The sequence below is a fragment of the Acanthisitta chloris genome, unplaced genomic scaffold (assembly GCF_000695815.1).
Source record: "Acanthisitta chloris isolate BGI_N310 unplaced genomic scaffold, ASM69581v1 scaffold11436, whole genome shotgun sequence".
In the NCBI taxonomy this organism is placed as follows: Eukaryota; Metazoa; Chordata; class Aves; order Passeriformes; family Acanthisittidae; genus Acanthisitta; species Acanthisitta chloris.
Genome location: NW_008677680.1, coordinates 73342 through 89936, shown reverse-complemented (window position 1 = coordinate 89936; position 16595 = coordinate 73342). Strand labels below are relative to the sequence as shown.

Here is a 16595-nt window from a genome sequence, read left to right as displayed (position 1 = left end):
GGAAGAGCATGGAAGCAGAGACCTCCATCAGCGTGTTATAGGCTGTCTGCTGCTCCTTCCCACTGGTGTAGCCGTTGTAGAGGTTGTAGATTTTGTCAGCTATCTCTGGAAAGGATCAGGGGATGGGATTAATGACCAGCCAGAAGGTGCTAACATGGGAAGAGGAGGAGCGAAGCCCTTGGCAGGGCTGGCAGCAGGGGCAGGCAACTGGGATGGCTGCCAGTCCCTTGAGGCTGCCTGCAGCACTGTTTAGTGACCTGGAGAGCATTTAGCAATTCCTCAGGCTAATCCTGCAGCAGGTGCCTTGCATGAGCAGAGCAACCTCAAAGACTCCAGTACTACTTCATGAAGGAGCAGGAAAGGAGAGGCAGGAAACTGCCAGCACAGGCAGACAAAGCCTTATCCTCCCAGGTAGGGCAGGCAAGCTCTTCCTTAATCCACCAAACCAAAATAATTGCCAGCTATGGTGTTAAAGGGCAGCAAGAAATCAACACTGTTGATACCAAGATGGTCCTTCAGCCAGATATGCAGCACCTCATCATCGTGGGCATCAGCTGGAGAAGCTTAGATGTATTAAATGAGAGAGTGCATCCTGCTGTAGAAAAGGACCACTTTTTGAACATGAAAAATGCACAAAACTCCATTTCCTGCCTTTTCCTTAGTCTCCCATTTGCTCATTTTTCCTGGGAATGCTTATCTCATCGAACATGGAACAAAACATTAATCAAAACTTTCTTCTGTGTGCTTTTCCAAATGGAAAGCAAGAAGGAAAGAGATCAGGTAACATGCTGGTCACTTAGAGGAATCTTTCTTAATCTGAAAGCAGCCAAGCGCTCTGGGTTGGCTGTAAGAACAAGTGGGATCAGTTTAAAAACTGGGCAATGCAAATGTGTAAAAGTGGGTTTGATTGGCATTTCTATTTCAGTACTGATCCAGCTGCCCCCAGCATCCCTTCAAACACCTGGAGCTGATGCTGCCCTACATGGCTCTCTGCTTTGGTCCAGCCAGGGCTGCCTCTCTCTTTTTTGCAAGAAGAGATCACTCTTTTTCCAGGGGACATGTGGCAAATACATGGTGCTGGCTCCTACAGTCATGTGTGAGAAGGGTGCCTTAGTGCTGTGTGTCACAGGACCACAGAGCCACCAGCTGCCCAGGTAAGGGGACTTTGCTCCTGGAAAGTCCTGCAATTTGTCACCTCTCCCCAGCTGTATGTCTCCGTGCCCATGGGTGAATTTACAGGAGCCTTCACATGGGGAGAGGAGGGACTGGAGAGGCTTGCAGGAGTCTAGTGAAGAGAGGAGAAGCAAAATTAGCAGGAAATGTCATCTGTCGTGGCAAACAAGGCATCTGAGCACTGACCTTCTGCCTTGCTGTCGTCTACCAGTGGGCAGGCTGTCCTCAGGGTGACCGTGCTCAGCTCTGAGTGTCTCCCTCGTGTATCCACTGCGTAGAGGGTAAATCTGAAAGGCAGGAAGGAAAAGGAAAATAATGTCTTTATCCCTCAGCCCCACACCACCAGGTTGTTATGGGAACTGGCCTTCAGAAGAGAAAGGAAAAATATGGTTCAGGGACTATCAGTCAGTTTTGGCATCTCAAGGAGATGCGAAATGACCTTGGATTTAGAACAGGAGAGTACCCAGGGATGGAAGCCAAGTCTGAAGGGACAGACCACCACATCTACTCACAGCATCTGCAGGCTCTCTTTTCTCTCCCTTCCATCCCAGGGAGACCAGTGAGGCTGCACCCTGCATCCTCCTGACTGTGGAGAGATGCAAACACCTTGGGGTTGCTTTGCCATGCCCTCATGTGAACATTATAATCTGGTGGTGTTTGTGAGCCAGGCTCCTCTCTGGCCCTCCTGAGGGCTGGGCAGTAATTCTTGCCCTAAGTGGGCTCTGTGCTGACAAGTGACAGCTCGTACTCCTCCTGTGAACGGCCCTTGAGTTGTTTGCTCCCTCATTTCCTCACCAGGGTGGGGTTGGTAAAAGGGTGGGAATGATAATTTTACACTTCAAACTAATGGAGAGCATCTGACAGTAAAATATGGGTTTTGTGCCGGATGGAACATTGAATAAACAGGCTGTGGCTGCATGGGACATCCCAATGCTGAGCTCAGAGTCTCCTGGTCAGAGCATCAAAGCTTCTTTGCAGCAGGGGTGACAATCTTCTGTCCACTCTCCCAAAAGGCATTGATTCTTATTTATTCACTCAGAGACAGAGATGGAAACTCAAGCTGGCTTTGACATAGTGCAGGAGCTGGCTTGAACCCCTCGGAGATCTGAGGTGCCTGGTGGTGGGGGTACCCAGCCCAAGAAATAACACAGCCCCACTCCTTATCCTAAGGTAAAACCAAGCAGCTCTTGCAAGCGAGTGCAAAGAGTACCATAAAAGCAGATGAAGCTTAAATGGGATTGAGACCCTGAGGTATGTTTATTTAAGGAATGGTCCTAAGTCCTCAGCATCCTTGGGGGGGACAGAAGCAATGCCTCCCTTTTCCTCATCCCACACACAAGCACCACCAGCCCTCCCCTCTCTCTTCCCTGCAGGGCCTGTGCACCCCACATGTGGCTGATAAGAGCTGACATTTGCACAGTAGCAATTCCCAGCACAGGACATATTCCCTCCAAGGGCTTAGCATTAGCTCCTTAACAATACTTGCTGTCTGAAAGGATGCCAGCAGACTGCCAAGGAACCCACTTGTGTGCAGGGACAACTCCCATTCTCACAAAGCTGGGGCATGCAGGGGACGCACACGCCGAGCTCGCCCAAGGAGATGCTATTTAATTCTTTGGCATGACATCATTTTCCTTAATTTACAAGGAGTGTTGCTCAGAGTAGGAGCATCTCGGGAAGGATGTCCACACTGTGCATCTTCACAAGTACCACACACAGGCTGTTCTCCCACTATAATTAAGGGACAGACAGAGCACTGGGGGAATACTGCACTCAGGGGGTTGCATGCCATCCTGGAGGTGCCACTGTCCCTCCTCCTCCCTTCAGCAGACTTCGAGGGGAGTGAGGAGTCTCCTGCTGTGAGCAGGTAAGGTCTCTGCAGCTTAGCAGCATGAATCCCCTTCCTTCCAGGTCCACAAAGCAACAGCAATAGGAGCACCCAGTGTTGAGTGGAGGGATCTCAGTGCCAGTAAGATGAGGAACTGCAGCAGGAGAGCTGGGCAGAGGCCCCAGGAGTCCAGTGCTCAGCAGCAGGCAAGGCTCTTCTTGCTCATCAGCATCAGCAAAACAAGCAGTAAGAGGGCTTAACACCAGGGTACTGCTGAGAGCTGTTCTCCATCCCCATCCTGGGGTCACCTGCCTAGCCACAACAACTGTGTTATTGTGTTTTCTTTTGTAAAAGGGGGAGCACAGCTAATGTGTAACCTCTGCTCTGCCCACGGCGGCTCAGGCAGTAAGGCTGGCTCCATTAGCTCAAAGGCAATCAGTGCCAGAGCACTTTCCTTGAAAAATGGCAGACTTTTATCAAAACACAATTGTAATAATCAGCAATTAGTGCCCACATCACCTATTCCATCGCCAGTGGGGTCAGGAGGATTGGTTGGGTGTTAAAGTACATCCACCCCTTTGGGGGATGCTGAAGACCTACGTTAGCACTTTAACTGCACTTTACCCCTCTGCACAGCTCACACAGAAACAACATCACCCAGCTGCCAAGAGCAAGAACATCTCTACTGGTCAGACCTGAGTTAAAAATACATGTCAACAAACAAGCTTCTAATTTCATTGTTTGGGGGTTTTTTTTTCAGATGATATGAGAAAATAATCAGAATCAAAGTGATTTTTATCTGGTCAAAACTTCTTTTCTTGAGAATGAACCCAATTGCTTTAGCTCACCTGGAATCAGTCCTCTTTCGATAACCTTAGAGGAAAGTTTTTCATCTCCATTCAGTCTGAACGAGATGTTTTGGACTCAGCACCAATCTCCCCAGCTCTGGTGGAGGCTGGCAGCCTGGCAGTACACAGCTCCTGCACCTCTCCAGCTCCTTCCAGCCAGTGATGTCAGAAGGTTTTAACATTAATTATGGTCCAAAAGATCAGCCTGAAGCACAGCAGCATTAACAGCTCTGTTTTATTGAGGGTAAACAGAGACATATGGGGTGAAGCATCGTGCCCCGGAGAGGCTCAGTGACATGAACAGTTTGGAAACTCAGGAGATGATGGTTTCCAATCTTGTTCTCAAACCACTTGACCACCCAGCCTCTGCAGCAAAACACTTTTATGGCCAGTTAATGGCACTGTGCAGAGTGCTGGGGTTTAGTTTTTTTCTTCCGTTCCCGGAAACAGACAATTAAGAGAAGAGAGTGCAAAGACCTGTGTCTCAGTGCAAACCCAGTATTCACATCTTCCTGGAGACCTCCAGCAGCTGCAGATAAGGAGCTACCACCAGGGACAGGTTAAGCCTGGGACCCAACAGAACATCAAGAGGGTGGCTGGTGGGAGAGAGGGATCATCACTGCATGGGAGGGATGGAGATGTGACATTAAGCTGAAGGAGGGCAGATTTAGATTAGGAATTAAGAAGAAACTCTTTGCTATAAGGGTGTCAAGGCACTGGGTTGCCCAGAAAGCTTGTGGACTTCCCAACCCTGGAAGTGTTCAAGGCCAGGCAGGACCAGGAGCAACCTGGTCTAGTGAGTGGCATCCCTGGCAGGGGGTTGGAATGAGATGATCTTTCAGGTCACTTCCAATGCAAACCATTCTATGCTTTTATGATTCTATGTCTGCACAACAAACCAAAGTGAACATGCTGAGGGAGGGAAATATGCTGAGTACAAGGCAGGGAGGAGTTCAGACCTGCAGTGCTCCATTGAGATTGTCCTGCCACACTACTTCTTCCATCTACTTACAGTATTGTGGGACAGGGACCAAACCAGGCAGCATCCCCACTGATGAGTATGGAGCTGCATTTGAATAGGCCAACCCTGATAATTTGTAAAAAATGAGGCCAAAGAGTGGTTCCAAGCATCTTGCTCAAGGCAGAGATCTCTGAGGTGAAGTCAAAGCCAGAAATGAAAAGGTCCCAGACCTACACTCAGTGCACAAAACCACATCAGACAACCTGGAATGCCATATGGTAGCTACTATCTGGCAGAGCCTCCTTCATAACCTGGAGGTGTTTTGTTTAGCAATAAACTTTCCTCACGACATTTTCTCATCTTTTCCCTGTGCTTTCCAAAGGACCTTGGGGCTCCCTGCTACTGTCTCACAGCTGGTCCTCTTTTTCACCCATGTCTTCAGTAAGATCATACATAAGCACTTGTATTTCTAGAAATGCTGAGATATATTCTACCCAAAGAGATTCCAAAGAGCTCAAAACATGCTCTTGGCAGAGATCAGCCCTCCATGCCTGGAAACACTGCCACCTCTGCAGCAAATCACAGCATACAAAGTCCTGTACAGTAATGCTACTTAAATGTTTACTACCAAATTCAAACCTATTGAGACCCGAAGGAACTTCCAGAGACAGACAGAAGCCAATTAGCACATGGTCTCATGACATGTCAACACCTTCCTGGTGGATCCCCCACCCAGTGTTGGCTGAAGCCTGGATTTTATCACTAGGTTCAAGATGCTTCTTGGGGGAGGAAGAGAAAGCAGAGGGAGTGTCAAAAGCTTTGATTCCTGGAACTCAGTGATTGTGGAGATTGTCAATTACATCTCAAAAAAAAAACAAAACAAACAAACAAAAAAACCAACGTAAAAGTATGTTTTGCTTGTTTCTCAATGCAGAGAAAATAACCCAAAATACAAATTTATAAAGGCACAAAACCATAAGGCTGAGAATGAAAACCCAGAACATGTTATTTATTTATAGACAACAACATCAGCTCATGTTTTTTTAACTCCCTCTCATGATGCTCATGATGTTTGAGTGCTTTACTCATGATCCTTATTTGCGGGAAGGGAGATAAGGACTTCAGCATCTGACCTTCCTTAGCTCAGCAGCTGATTTCTTTATATCCTACAGAGATACCACAGGCATTTCTGTTCTGTCTTGTCTGCTCTTCCTGAAGCCTTTGGGCTTGAGCAGCTGCTCAATGAGATGCTGTACCACAAACGCACAGAGAAAGGGTCTGATAAGGAGTTCAATTACCACTCCCACAGGTGCCAAACCCCCATGCTAATTAACAGGGTCCCTGTGAGTATCTGGCTGCATCCAGCAGCAATGGTTGTGTGGCAAAGGAGGCTGTGCTAAGGAGCCTCCTGGACTGCATAAATGGGGGACAGGGCAGAGACACTGCTCCCCAGTCCAGATCATGCAAAAATAAACTCTCAAGCTTTCCAAAGTGGTGCAACCACAAAATGCTCTTGCCAGTAGGGTTTGGCTTGAGCTTGGCTGATATGCCTGGGCTTGGTGCCTTGCTCCTATGGTCACGAGACTCTCTTGCTGCTAGCTCCAGGACCACAGCACGGGGAAGACCTGGCTGGTGTCCCATCCATGGCGTGAGGGATTGTCTCTGCCCTGGCAGTGTAGCTCCCACCCACCGTGATGCCAAGCATGAAAACACAAATCCTGACTTGGCTGAGGTTGTATCACCTCGGTGTTATGTCTTTCCATCACCCTCTAACTGGTCATGGTTTATCCATGCCTCCTGCACCGCCCAGGGTGCCTGGGCTCGCACGCACCCAGCGCTGTGCTGCTGAGGCTGCTCCAGCATGCTGACACACACATCACACCCTGCCTTGCCAGCCCTTCTCTCTTCCTGCTCCAGCTGAAAAACAATGTGGAGGCCTCCCTTTAAAAGCCCTCAGCAGACCAGCTCTTGGCAATCCTTGCCTCCCTGCTGCCCAGTGATCTCAACACGGAGACTGGGCACGAGGGGTGTGGGGCCAAGCTCAGGCTGTGCCCAGACTCCAGCACGTGTAGAGCAGAGCTGCCAAGGACAGAGCCATAAACACATGTGGGTGTGAACAAACTCATAGGACCCAGCACCGTGCACGTGGGAGCCATGAGCAAACTCTGTTCTCTGCCACTCTTTTCGTCAGGGAGGGTTTTCAGTTCCCAGACACCCAGGTGAGGGGCTCGTTGGAGGTGAGGAGGGTGACAGGTTGAGTCTGTTTCCTTGTCCTGATATTCACAGTGGAGCATCAGACTGGTAAGCAGCATCAGACTTTCACCACAGCATCTCCTGGCTGTTAAATACTAATAAATTTGCACTCACAGTTTTCCTAAAAGAATCTTGAGCAGTGGGGAAAGCAAGGGGTGCTGTGGGGTGGAGCAGAGCTGTGGATGTTTAACCCCCAGCCACATGCCATGGGGTGTGTGTGGTCCATTGGGCACCTACCCAGGGCACCCACCCACCCCTGACCCTGCAGTCTGGGTTTGTACATCTCCTGCCAAGCCTCCCAGCCACTTCCATTGATGGCCATGGAGCAGGAGTAGAACTTGCCTGCCAGCAGCCATCTAGGCAAGCACAGAAAGAGGGGTGTGTGTTTAGTGCTAGCATTCTCAATTCAGAAACCATCACCATTTAAAAAGAAAGCAAATCAAATAAAAAGCAGCCTGTCCACACGAGCCACAGGAATGCAGCAGAACTTATTGGCCACTCTGTGATTTGCAATAATTAAGAAAGGTAAATGAGAGCAACTCCTCCAGTCTCTGTGGCAAATACTGATCAGTCAATGAGCAGGGAGTGGTTTGGGGAAGGAGCTGTTTGTTAGGCTCTGGCTTTGGGCTGCTCACTCATGTCCATGGTGCCAGAGAGAGAGGAGAACTGATGCCCTGGCATGGGGCTGACCATGCTGCATCCCTAGCAAAGGCTCTGCTGGGGGCTTAGATTTGGGCAAAGCTTTACAAGGCACTGGGAATCCTGGTGCAGTCCCCCTGGGGCTGGCACTGCCACAAACACTACAGCAGTCAGATGTTCCTGTTGGGGCATTTGAAGCCTGGAAGGAATGCAGACAAGGGGCTGTGCTGTGACCTCCAGCTGTGCCAGCACAGAGTGGGGCAGCTTGTGAGGGAGGAGATGTTTCTGAGCTGCTCAGTGCCTGGTGCACACTGGGGAGAGGCACTGAGGGAGATGACACCGATCTGCTACCACCACCCAGCAAACTGCTGCTTAGCTGTTGTACCTCCACTGCAAGAGGACTGGTATCTTCTGCTTTGTATTGCACTTGGTTTTCGCTCTGCCTTTCCAATGTACAGAAATAGTGGATAATGCAATCTTGAAAAAAAACCCTATCTTTTAGAAAGCTCTCCTCACAGTTCTACTACCCAAGAAAAATACCTTTTACAACTGGGCTTCTTTAACCATCTGTGACAACTGACCTGCTCCCATCAGCATGATGGAGGATCAGGTTAGCAGCACCTGGTGCCATGCCAGAGTATTGAAGCTTTGTCATTACACCAATACATGAGGCTGTCAGTAAACTGTTCTCTCAATTCACACCTTTTTTTCAAGACAACAAATGCTGTGAGACTAGTCGTTATCCTTCAACAGATGCCTCCCAACAACAGCAGACCACAGTTGTCAGATGGAGGGAAATAAATGTACCTGGCACGACATGCCTCAGGTGTCTGGTGCCTTTTGGAAGTGGATAAATCAGTGCCCATCAAATACTGGAGGAAGGAGGTGGGAGGAAGGCACAGACTGCTCTGCACAGTAAGAAACCTCTTTCATCAAGGAGACCTTTGGAAAAAGGCAGAGGAGACTTGGTTTCTGAGATAGTGAGGGCAGGCAGAGCTGCTGTGGGGCCAAGGACAGGTTTCCACAGCCAAGGATCCATTCTCGGCTCAGTGGCAACCCTGGGAAATTCAGCTAGGGTTATCAATAATGCAAACTACAGCTGATGCCATGTCTGTGCTCAAAAACATTGACTGGAGAGCATGGTACTGCCAGAGAGGAGGGCAGGGCCACTTAATGCTGTTGCATTACAGTGGTGCAGAGTAGGACAGTGGCACTTTGGTGCCACAGCATCCCACCACTGCGTGCACAGAGGTGTCTCTGCACAGCACTGGGTCAGCACACTGTGCTGCTCCAGGTCTCCTAGGCTTGCTCTCTGAGCTACAAAGCCACAGAGAGTCAAAACCTGGAGTGGGCAAGGTGTGAGTGCTGATCTTCCCAACCACCTCAGCACATGTGGCAGGTGCTGTGCTCCTGAGTCAAGCTACAATGCAGATTTGCTCAGTTCTCACTCCTTATAGCACTTCATCAATCTCTTTTTGTTTCATAGCCCTGTCAAACAAGATCCAAACAAAGGATGAAAGGGAAAGAAACAAAGAAATTAATTTCAAATTCTCACCATTTCTTGCTGCTGGCTGGATCCATTGCCTCCCTGACAGAAAAATCCCTGATAGGGCATTCACCTTCCCAGCCACAGCTGTGGCATCTCAATTTCCCAAGATTTCCCTCAGAACCCTGACAATAAATCCCACCAGAGCAGTTATTCCCAGTACTGCAACGGCTGTGAAAGAAGGCCTTGATACACAGGCCACCTTCTGTTCCCTAGAGCCTTGCTCCTGAATGATACCTGTGTTGGATGGCCAAGATCCCACCAGAAGTCCCTGTGCCAGACAGACACCTTGCAGGAAGCAGTGCCAAGATTGCCTTAGGTGAAAACATGTTTCACTGGAGAAAATGCCAGCCAGACCATGGCTTCATGTAGAAGGTGCAGGAAGGTCACTGCAGCTTTCCTGGCTGCTGCATCCCCAGGGTGTTTTCAACACCACCCCAGGGCTGGGAGCACCAGCAGTGCCCCTGTCTCCCTGTGCCCTTTTCTCTGCCTTATGATTCCCTCTTTTGTCCCCCCTGTGCCTTGCCAGCAGGTGCAAGGAGCAGATAATGACCCCCACATCCTTCCTGCTCAGAGTGCATCCTTTCAGGAGCAGCTTTACCCCACTCATGAAGGAAGAGCAGAGCAAGCTTCACTGGAGAGGGGCTGCTGCACTGCACAGAGCTCCTGACAGAGTTGGGATGTGGATGAGAGAACAGCTCCTTGGCGTGGCAGCAGGACAGCAACACCCAAAACAGCCACCCTGACGTGAGATAACATTAACACAGCAGATGTTGCAACCCTGGGGCTTTAGCTCCTAGGCCTGCTCCAAGGAACAAGAAGGCTTTTATTAGCTTGGCAATGCTCCAGAAGAACTCCAGGGTGTCCCACAGGGATGGTCCCCAAACTGTGAGGACGGGACAATGGCAGAAGAAGCAGGATCACCATGAGACTACCAGCTTTGGAGAGATTGGATAGAGCGTGTTTGAGATCCATATTTCTTGGCAGTTGAGTCTGTGCTTTCGTCCTGCTGGCTGTGAGGATGAAGGTTTGCAGATGTGGTTATAAAGGCAATGCAGCAAGAACTGGCCCAGCTTTTCACAATCTGCACTGCCTGCCTCAGGGCTCAAGGCAAGGTGTTCTCTACCTCTGCCTGGCAAGGCCAGAGAAGCTCCCATGTTACCCAGGATGTGAATTCTGGCATCCTTTGGTAAAGAACCAGAAGGAGGTGGTAATAAGCCACTACAGGCTGGTGCTTTTGTCTCCATAGTGAAGCAACAGCCCCTTGTTACAGTCTGTGAAGTCCCCGTTCTGCTGGGACTCACCAGGAGATCCCAGACAAAGCTCTTGGAGAAAGGTCAGATGAGTTGCCTCTGACTCCTCATGCTGCTGGAACAATTCCTCCCATGCCACAGCTTGGGTTGATGCTCGAGGCTGCCAACCACAGGGACTTGTCCTGCTCTGGCTGCAGTGCCAGTGAGGGCTGATGATGGATCAAGCTGTCCTGGGTGCAGCATGGCCAAGGAGGGCTTTCCTCAGGCTCTGCATCCCACACATCCCTCAGATCCTGCAGCAGACTTCACACAGGCACTGCAGTGCCTCTCAATCCCTCTAGCTCCCCGGGACAGGATATTCCCTGGCAGCACCAGCATCGTCTCTCCCTCCTGTGCAATACCTGCTGCTCTCCCCTTAGGTCTGGGGCACCCTGTCCCTGTTCCCTCAGGCATAGACACCCCACAGACCCCAACCTCAGCTCTGCTAGGGTTTGAGTTTAGGGGTAATTACACTGAGGTTTTCCTTGTCTTTGCACAGATCAATGAGTGGGTGGAGTTCAGCCTCATCTGACATCGTTGGCCCTGTGTACAGAGATGGGTCTCCTGAGAGTGACACATCCCTTTACTACCTTCCTTGGGCTACTCGTGGGACAGCTGCCATCCTCCTCCATGAAGAGACAGCAGGGCTCGGGGTGACTGCAGCTGCAGGAGACAGGCAGACTGCTCAGAAGGAGAGAGGGAATAAATCAAACTCTTCCTCCAGTTGTGCCAGGGAGAAAGGAGAGACAAGCAAAGCCCTGGAGCCCTGCAGAGAGCTCCACAATGGGAATGTTCACAGCTAACCATACCCGCCGCTCGACCTACCAACGCTCTGCAGAGCCTGGCCATCGCCAGCCCTGGGGAAATGAGGGAGAAGAAGGTTGTGACCCTTGGCAAATTGGGAAATGTTTGCCCCTCCCAGCCTCATAGTCCCTCTAAACAAGAACCAGACACTCCACAGCTTGCTACTCTTGGAGATTCCCTTGGTAGGGCTTGTTCTCATCCTCCTGGGGGCTTGGCTTCCATCTGGGCTGCTGGTTGAAATCCAGCTCAGGCTGGTAGTGACTTCAAAAGTCAATGTCATCTGAGGAGTAGTGGGTGGTCCACAGCAAGCGAGTTGATGGCTGACTGTTCTTATATAAGCCACCACAATAGGACCTCCTGCTCAACAGCCTCAGCAGAAAGGTAAAGGGACTGCAGGGAGCAGATCCTGTCCTCTGCCCAAGGGTGATCCTGCTGGGGCAGGGAAAGTCACCTTAGCCAGTTGGCATGGGAAGGTGGTTGTGCACCCCTGTGAGCAGAGCTCTCCTCTCCTTCTCTGTTGGGTTTGTCCCCAGCACCTTTGGGCAGCCCTGGCTTCACCTTCTGCAGGAAACAGTACAAAACAAAGCACGACAACAATAACACACACAGGGGAACAGCTGGGAGGAGGGGGACTCTCCACACCAGCTCTCACTGAATCCTAGGCAGGATCCCAATGTGCCAGCCTCCAAGTGAAGGGCATCCACACCCTGTGCTGGGCTGTGGGAGCTCAAGGGCAGCCAACAGGGCACTGCAACAGCGTCATAACATCAGCACAGGGGTGGCAGGCAGGGATGCTATGTGCCAGCCAGCCCCAGCAGAGGGATGCCAGCCAGGTCTGCAGTACCCACTGCCCACTCCCCCCATGTCCTGAGGCCCCTGAGTCAAGGAGGGATGGGGTGAGGGGCTGGCAGTGGGCAGGAGATTCACCCAGCTCTGGCAGGCAGACAGGGATGGTGGAGGGTAGGACGAGGGGGGGACCCTGAAACAAATAATAGAAACAAAATCCCAGTAAGCACGTTAGAATTCGTTTGAAGTGCAGAGGAGCTTTCAGGCAGGGTTATGGACATCTCCCAGCCCGGCGTGATTTACACATTCCTTGCAAGCAAAGGAATCTTCCCTGATTTGAAGTAAAACAGATGTTTTGGGGTTTTCTTTCCCCCCCTTCCCCACCCTCTTTTAATCATTTCTTTATTGAAATGATGGCTATATAGCCAACCAGCCCAGAGACAGAGCCCTGCTACCCCCAGAAGCCAGAACTGGAGATCTGCTCTCCTGCACTATGGGAAAGCACCTTGTCATGCAGTGACTGTGCTTGAGAGCTTCCAGAGGTGTGGAGCCAGCCCTGCTCTCCTGCAAATGTTGCTCCAGAGGCATTGCTCCCTGCAGGTTTCTTCCCTTGCTTTTCCCTCTGCAGGGAAGGATTGCAACTCACAGCAGCTTTACTTCTTCTGCAGCTACAGATAACATATGGATCCTCCATCTCTGCTCCACCAGCCCAGGTTCAGGAGACTTTCTGACCTCCGCTACCAGTCCAGGAGATGTGTTTGATGGTGGGACTTGCCCTTGTTCCCACACCTTAGCATCACATCTCACCCTGGCTGTGCTCTATGCCTGCAGTGTGGACTGTGAAGAGCAGCATGACCCATGACCAGAGATTGGCAGCAGCAGCACTGCTCACACAGCTCATGTAAAACAATCTTGCACAGGGAATGGTGTTGGACAGGCTGGAGCTGAGATATCTCTTGGTTTGAGCATCATGTGATCTCGGCTAAGTTACTTTACTCCTATATTTGTCCCATATATTTCACCTAGGAAAATTATTTGGGGAAGGAACTTGCATTTCCCAGAGGGATGCACAGCACTTGAGGTTTCCAAGTGCTGGTTGATGCTGCAAATTACCAGCATAGCCATGCCCTTGAGTTTACACTCTGAACAATACCTCATGGCCAGTAGCAAATCCATCCAGCTCCCCCCATCTTTCTTTTCTTTCTCTTTTTTTTTTTTTTTTCCCTTTTAAACCCTGTTGTTATTTCTCAGTACTTCGTTGGTGGCAGGGTGGGAAGGCTTTTTGTAACACATTCACGTACCAGTGGGACTCACTCCCATTCCCGTCTGGTACAAGACATTGCACAAGAGAGAGAAACAAACGGGGATGAGGAAATGCGTGTTTACGAGAGGCAGCGCTGTCATCGTGACCAAGGGACCCCCCACAAGAGACCCAGCCTGGGAGCCAGTGGAGTTTCCATTCTCTCCTAACACTCCATTCATGCCTTGTTTCATACCTCCCTAGAGGCTCTGCGACTGGCCACGGTCCCAAAGCACCGCGCAGGACTCGCAGCCCCCCGTGCGCCGCCTTCCGTGATATTCGTTGTCGGGTGGAAAGAGGGAGATGTTGTTGTCTCGTAAAAATAATGAATTGAGAAAGAGCAGCAGCCTTTGCCATTGCATGCACTCCTTGTTTACCTCCTATGGTGGAGGAGTGGATGCAGCACCCAGCACCCTTCCAGCACCTCATCTCTGCCCGCTCCCCGCTGCCCATCCTGGCAGGGCTCTTCTCTAACACTCACCATGGAGGCTTGCGTGGCCCTTCCCATTCAGCATGCTGCAGTCACTGCCATGAGCATCCTCCTGACCTGATCAGGAACTCTTCATATAATCCAAACCACATTCCTGACGGATTGGATACAGTCACCGGTAAATAACCTTGACTGCAGCGGTCTGGAGGAGTGAGGGATCCTATATCACTGCTATTAATGATTTAGGATCGTACATCATTTGCAGATGACACAGAGATGGTGTTATCCCTCACTACTGCACACCCAGCCACCTTCTCCAGGACAGTCCCTGCCCCTCCTCACTTCAGGTGGCTCTAAGTTAAAGTCGCCTGGGTGACAATTCCTCCTGCCCAATGCTGGTGTGCATGCAAGGAATGATGGTGGCTTGATCTCTGCACTCCCTTGTGCACTGCAGAGCTTCCAGCCATGGGGCTGAGGTCCCCCCACAAACAGGTGGGGTATTAATAAAACCAAAAGCAATCGCCCAGGCACACATACTACAACCCACTTGGGTCCCTCTCCCGTCTGCTCCTGCAAGCCCTCTGCCTCCCCCTGCTTTCTCCACACACCTCAATTTCATTATCTCTGATCTGGAGCTGCCTATTACATGCTTTTTGCCAACATAAATATTTAATCCCGGTGCATTGCACGGAAAGGCCCTTGTGGAGTTAATACTTCAACTCATGTTTCCACTTGGAAAACAATTCAGCGTGTGGCAGGGCAGCAGGTACGAGCCAGGGACAGGGCTGAGAGCTGGAGGTGGCCTGCAAGAGCTCAGGAGCTGTGTGTGGGGTGATGCAGGTGGGCTTCATGCCGTGGGGTGGGTGGGCTTCATGCCACAACGTGGACTTTATTCCATGGGGTGGGCTGCACCAGGGCAGCTCTGCTGGAGCAGCAGTCAGATAGGTCTGGATAGGCAATGGGAAAGCCACAGGGGTGTCACTGCAAGCTGCTGTCCTGGGAGTGTAGTATGGGGGGCACTGTCAAGGGGAACCTGGGATGCAGCACTTTGCTGGGCTTCAGGAGTGTATAGGATATCCCTTTCTCTGCAGAACTCTTGGTTGTAACAACATGGAAAGCCTGGAGTAAAGGGTTTGCTTCACCTGCCAGAGCATGGGGCTAAGCTGTCACACGATCCCACCACGCTGCTCCACACAGGCACAGCTGCAGGTGTCCCCACCAAACACCTCAAAATACACCTGCACACCCAGAGGCTACTTAGAGCAGGATCTGGCCATGTGGGAAACCAGAACTGAGTGTGCAGAGCTTCCCATATGCAGGATACTTCCCCCCACAGCCCCTGTCACAGAAAGGCTGGAAAACTGGGAATGTTGCAATGACACAAACCAGAAAGAAAACATCAAGTATCCCAGCCCAGTGGCAGGCCCTTCTGTTTGGGGTTGTGCAATGAGATTATGAGCAGAGGCCACTCCTGTAGCCTCAGGGTGGTGGGAGATGCTCAGAAGGAAAGAGAAACTGGCATGGTCCAAACCTAGCTCAGGTTGCTGCTGCTGTGTGCTGCCCTGAGGTTTCCCTGGCAGAAATCAAGAGGAGAAAAGATGGAAGACAAGGAATAGACCCTGATTTAGGAGTATGACAGCCCAGAGCTGTGGCAAGGTGCACCCAAGCCCACATCACTGAGCTGGCTAGCTGCCCTGGTGTTTGGACAAGCACGTCCCAGTGACCCAGCCCTTAGCTCCCTTCACACCCCTTCCTGCCAGGATAGCAAATCTCCACACCTCATTCCATCAGCTCATCTAGAAAAGACAAGAGTCTGCCCCATCACCCGCTCCATCCACCACCCCTGAACAAGCAGCAACTCTCAGACCCTACTTGGCTTTTTTTTTTCAGAAACATTTACATCATGACATAAGCTTTGGCTCTGAGGGGTTTCAGTGAAAGCCAGGGTATTTTCTTTCCCCTTCTCATAACAGAAACCATATTGCTGTATAATCAAATTTATCTCATTCCTGATGAGGGAAGTGTGTGTGTGTGTGTGAGGTGACCAGGAGCAATGAGGGCATGTGTGCAATGACTTTGAAGACACTCCAAGGAAACATTCTTGGCAGTACGAGGTGGCAACAGATCAGGATGACCAAGCTGAGACCAACTGGACCATAGCTCAGCAATGAGCATCACCCATGACAAGTCCCATCTCACCACATGGATGCCACCTCTGCAACCCAGCAGCTATTCCTCAGCTTTCTCTCCCATTTTATTATGGTTCATCTCACCATGTAGGAAACCCAGCAAAGGGTGTATCTCAGTTTTAACAGGTCTGTCTTACAGGTGGGAAAACTTGGGAAGAAGCAGCTACTTTGAGGTTACTTTCTTGAGGCCTCTGTTTTACACTGACCTACTCTGGGGCAAATTCAGCTGAAGCCAAGAGGAGCTGTGGCTCTGTCAATGAAGCCTTGAAGATGATGCTCCCAAAATGGTGATGTCTGAATTAATTGGTTACCTTTACAAATATTAATTTTGCAACCATCTAAGCACTAACATAACTTGAGACGTGCACTGTCTCTATGAAGTTGAGGTCTCTGGGAACAACAGCTCCTGTCTCTGCACTGGGGTCTAGCCCATACCTCACAACCAAAGATGGGACCAGTATGGAAAAGCCCAGATGCACTCAATATCTTCAGACTAGGGAAACAGAAACAAACTTCACTTTGCAGTGGGGAAACAATCCCAAACCC

General features: G+C 50.6%; 1 protein-coding gene across 1 annotated transcript in view; it reads right to left on the bottom strand.

Moving 5' to 3' along the window:
* The window catches only part of LOC103804019 (astrotactin-2-like), a 91787-nt gene that overhangs the window by 6118 nt on the left and 69074 nt on the right, over window positions 1-16595 (bottom strand). Inside the window, 3 exon segments of the mRNA XM_009076605.1 lie at window position 1; window positions 3-105; window positions 1360-1460. The exon segment at window position 1 is cut by the window's left edge and continues 71 nt beyond it. Coding sequence (XP_009074853.1) covers window position 1; window positions 3-105; window positions 1360-1460 — 205 coding nt within the window.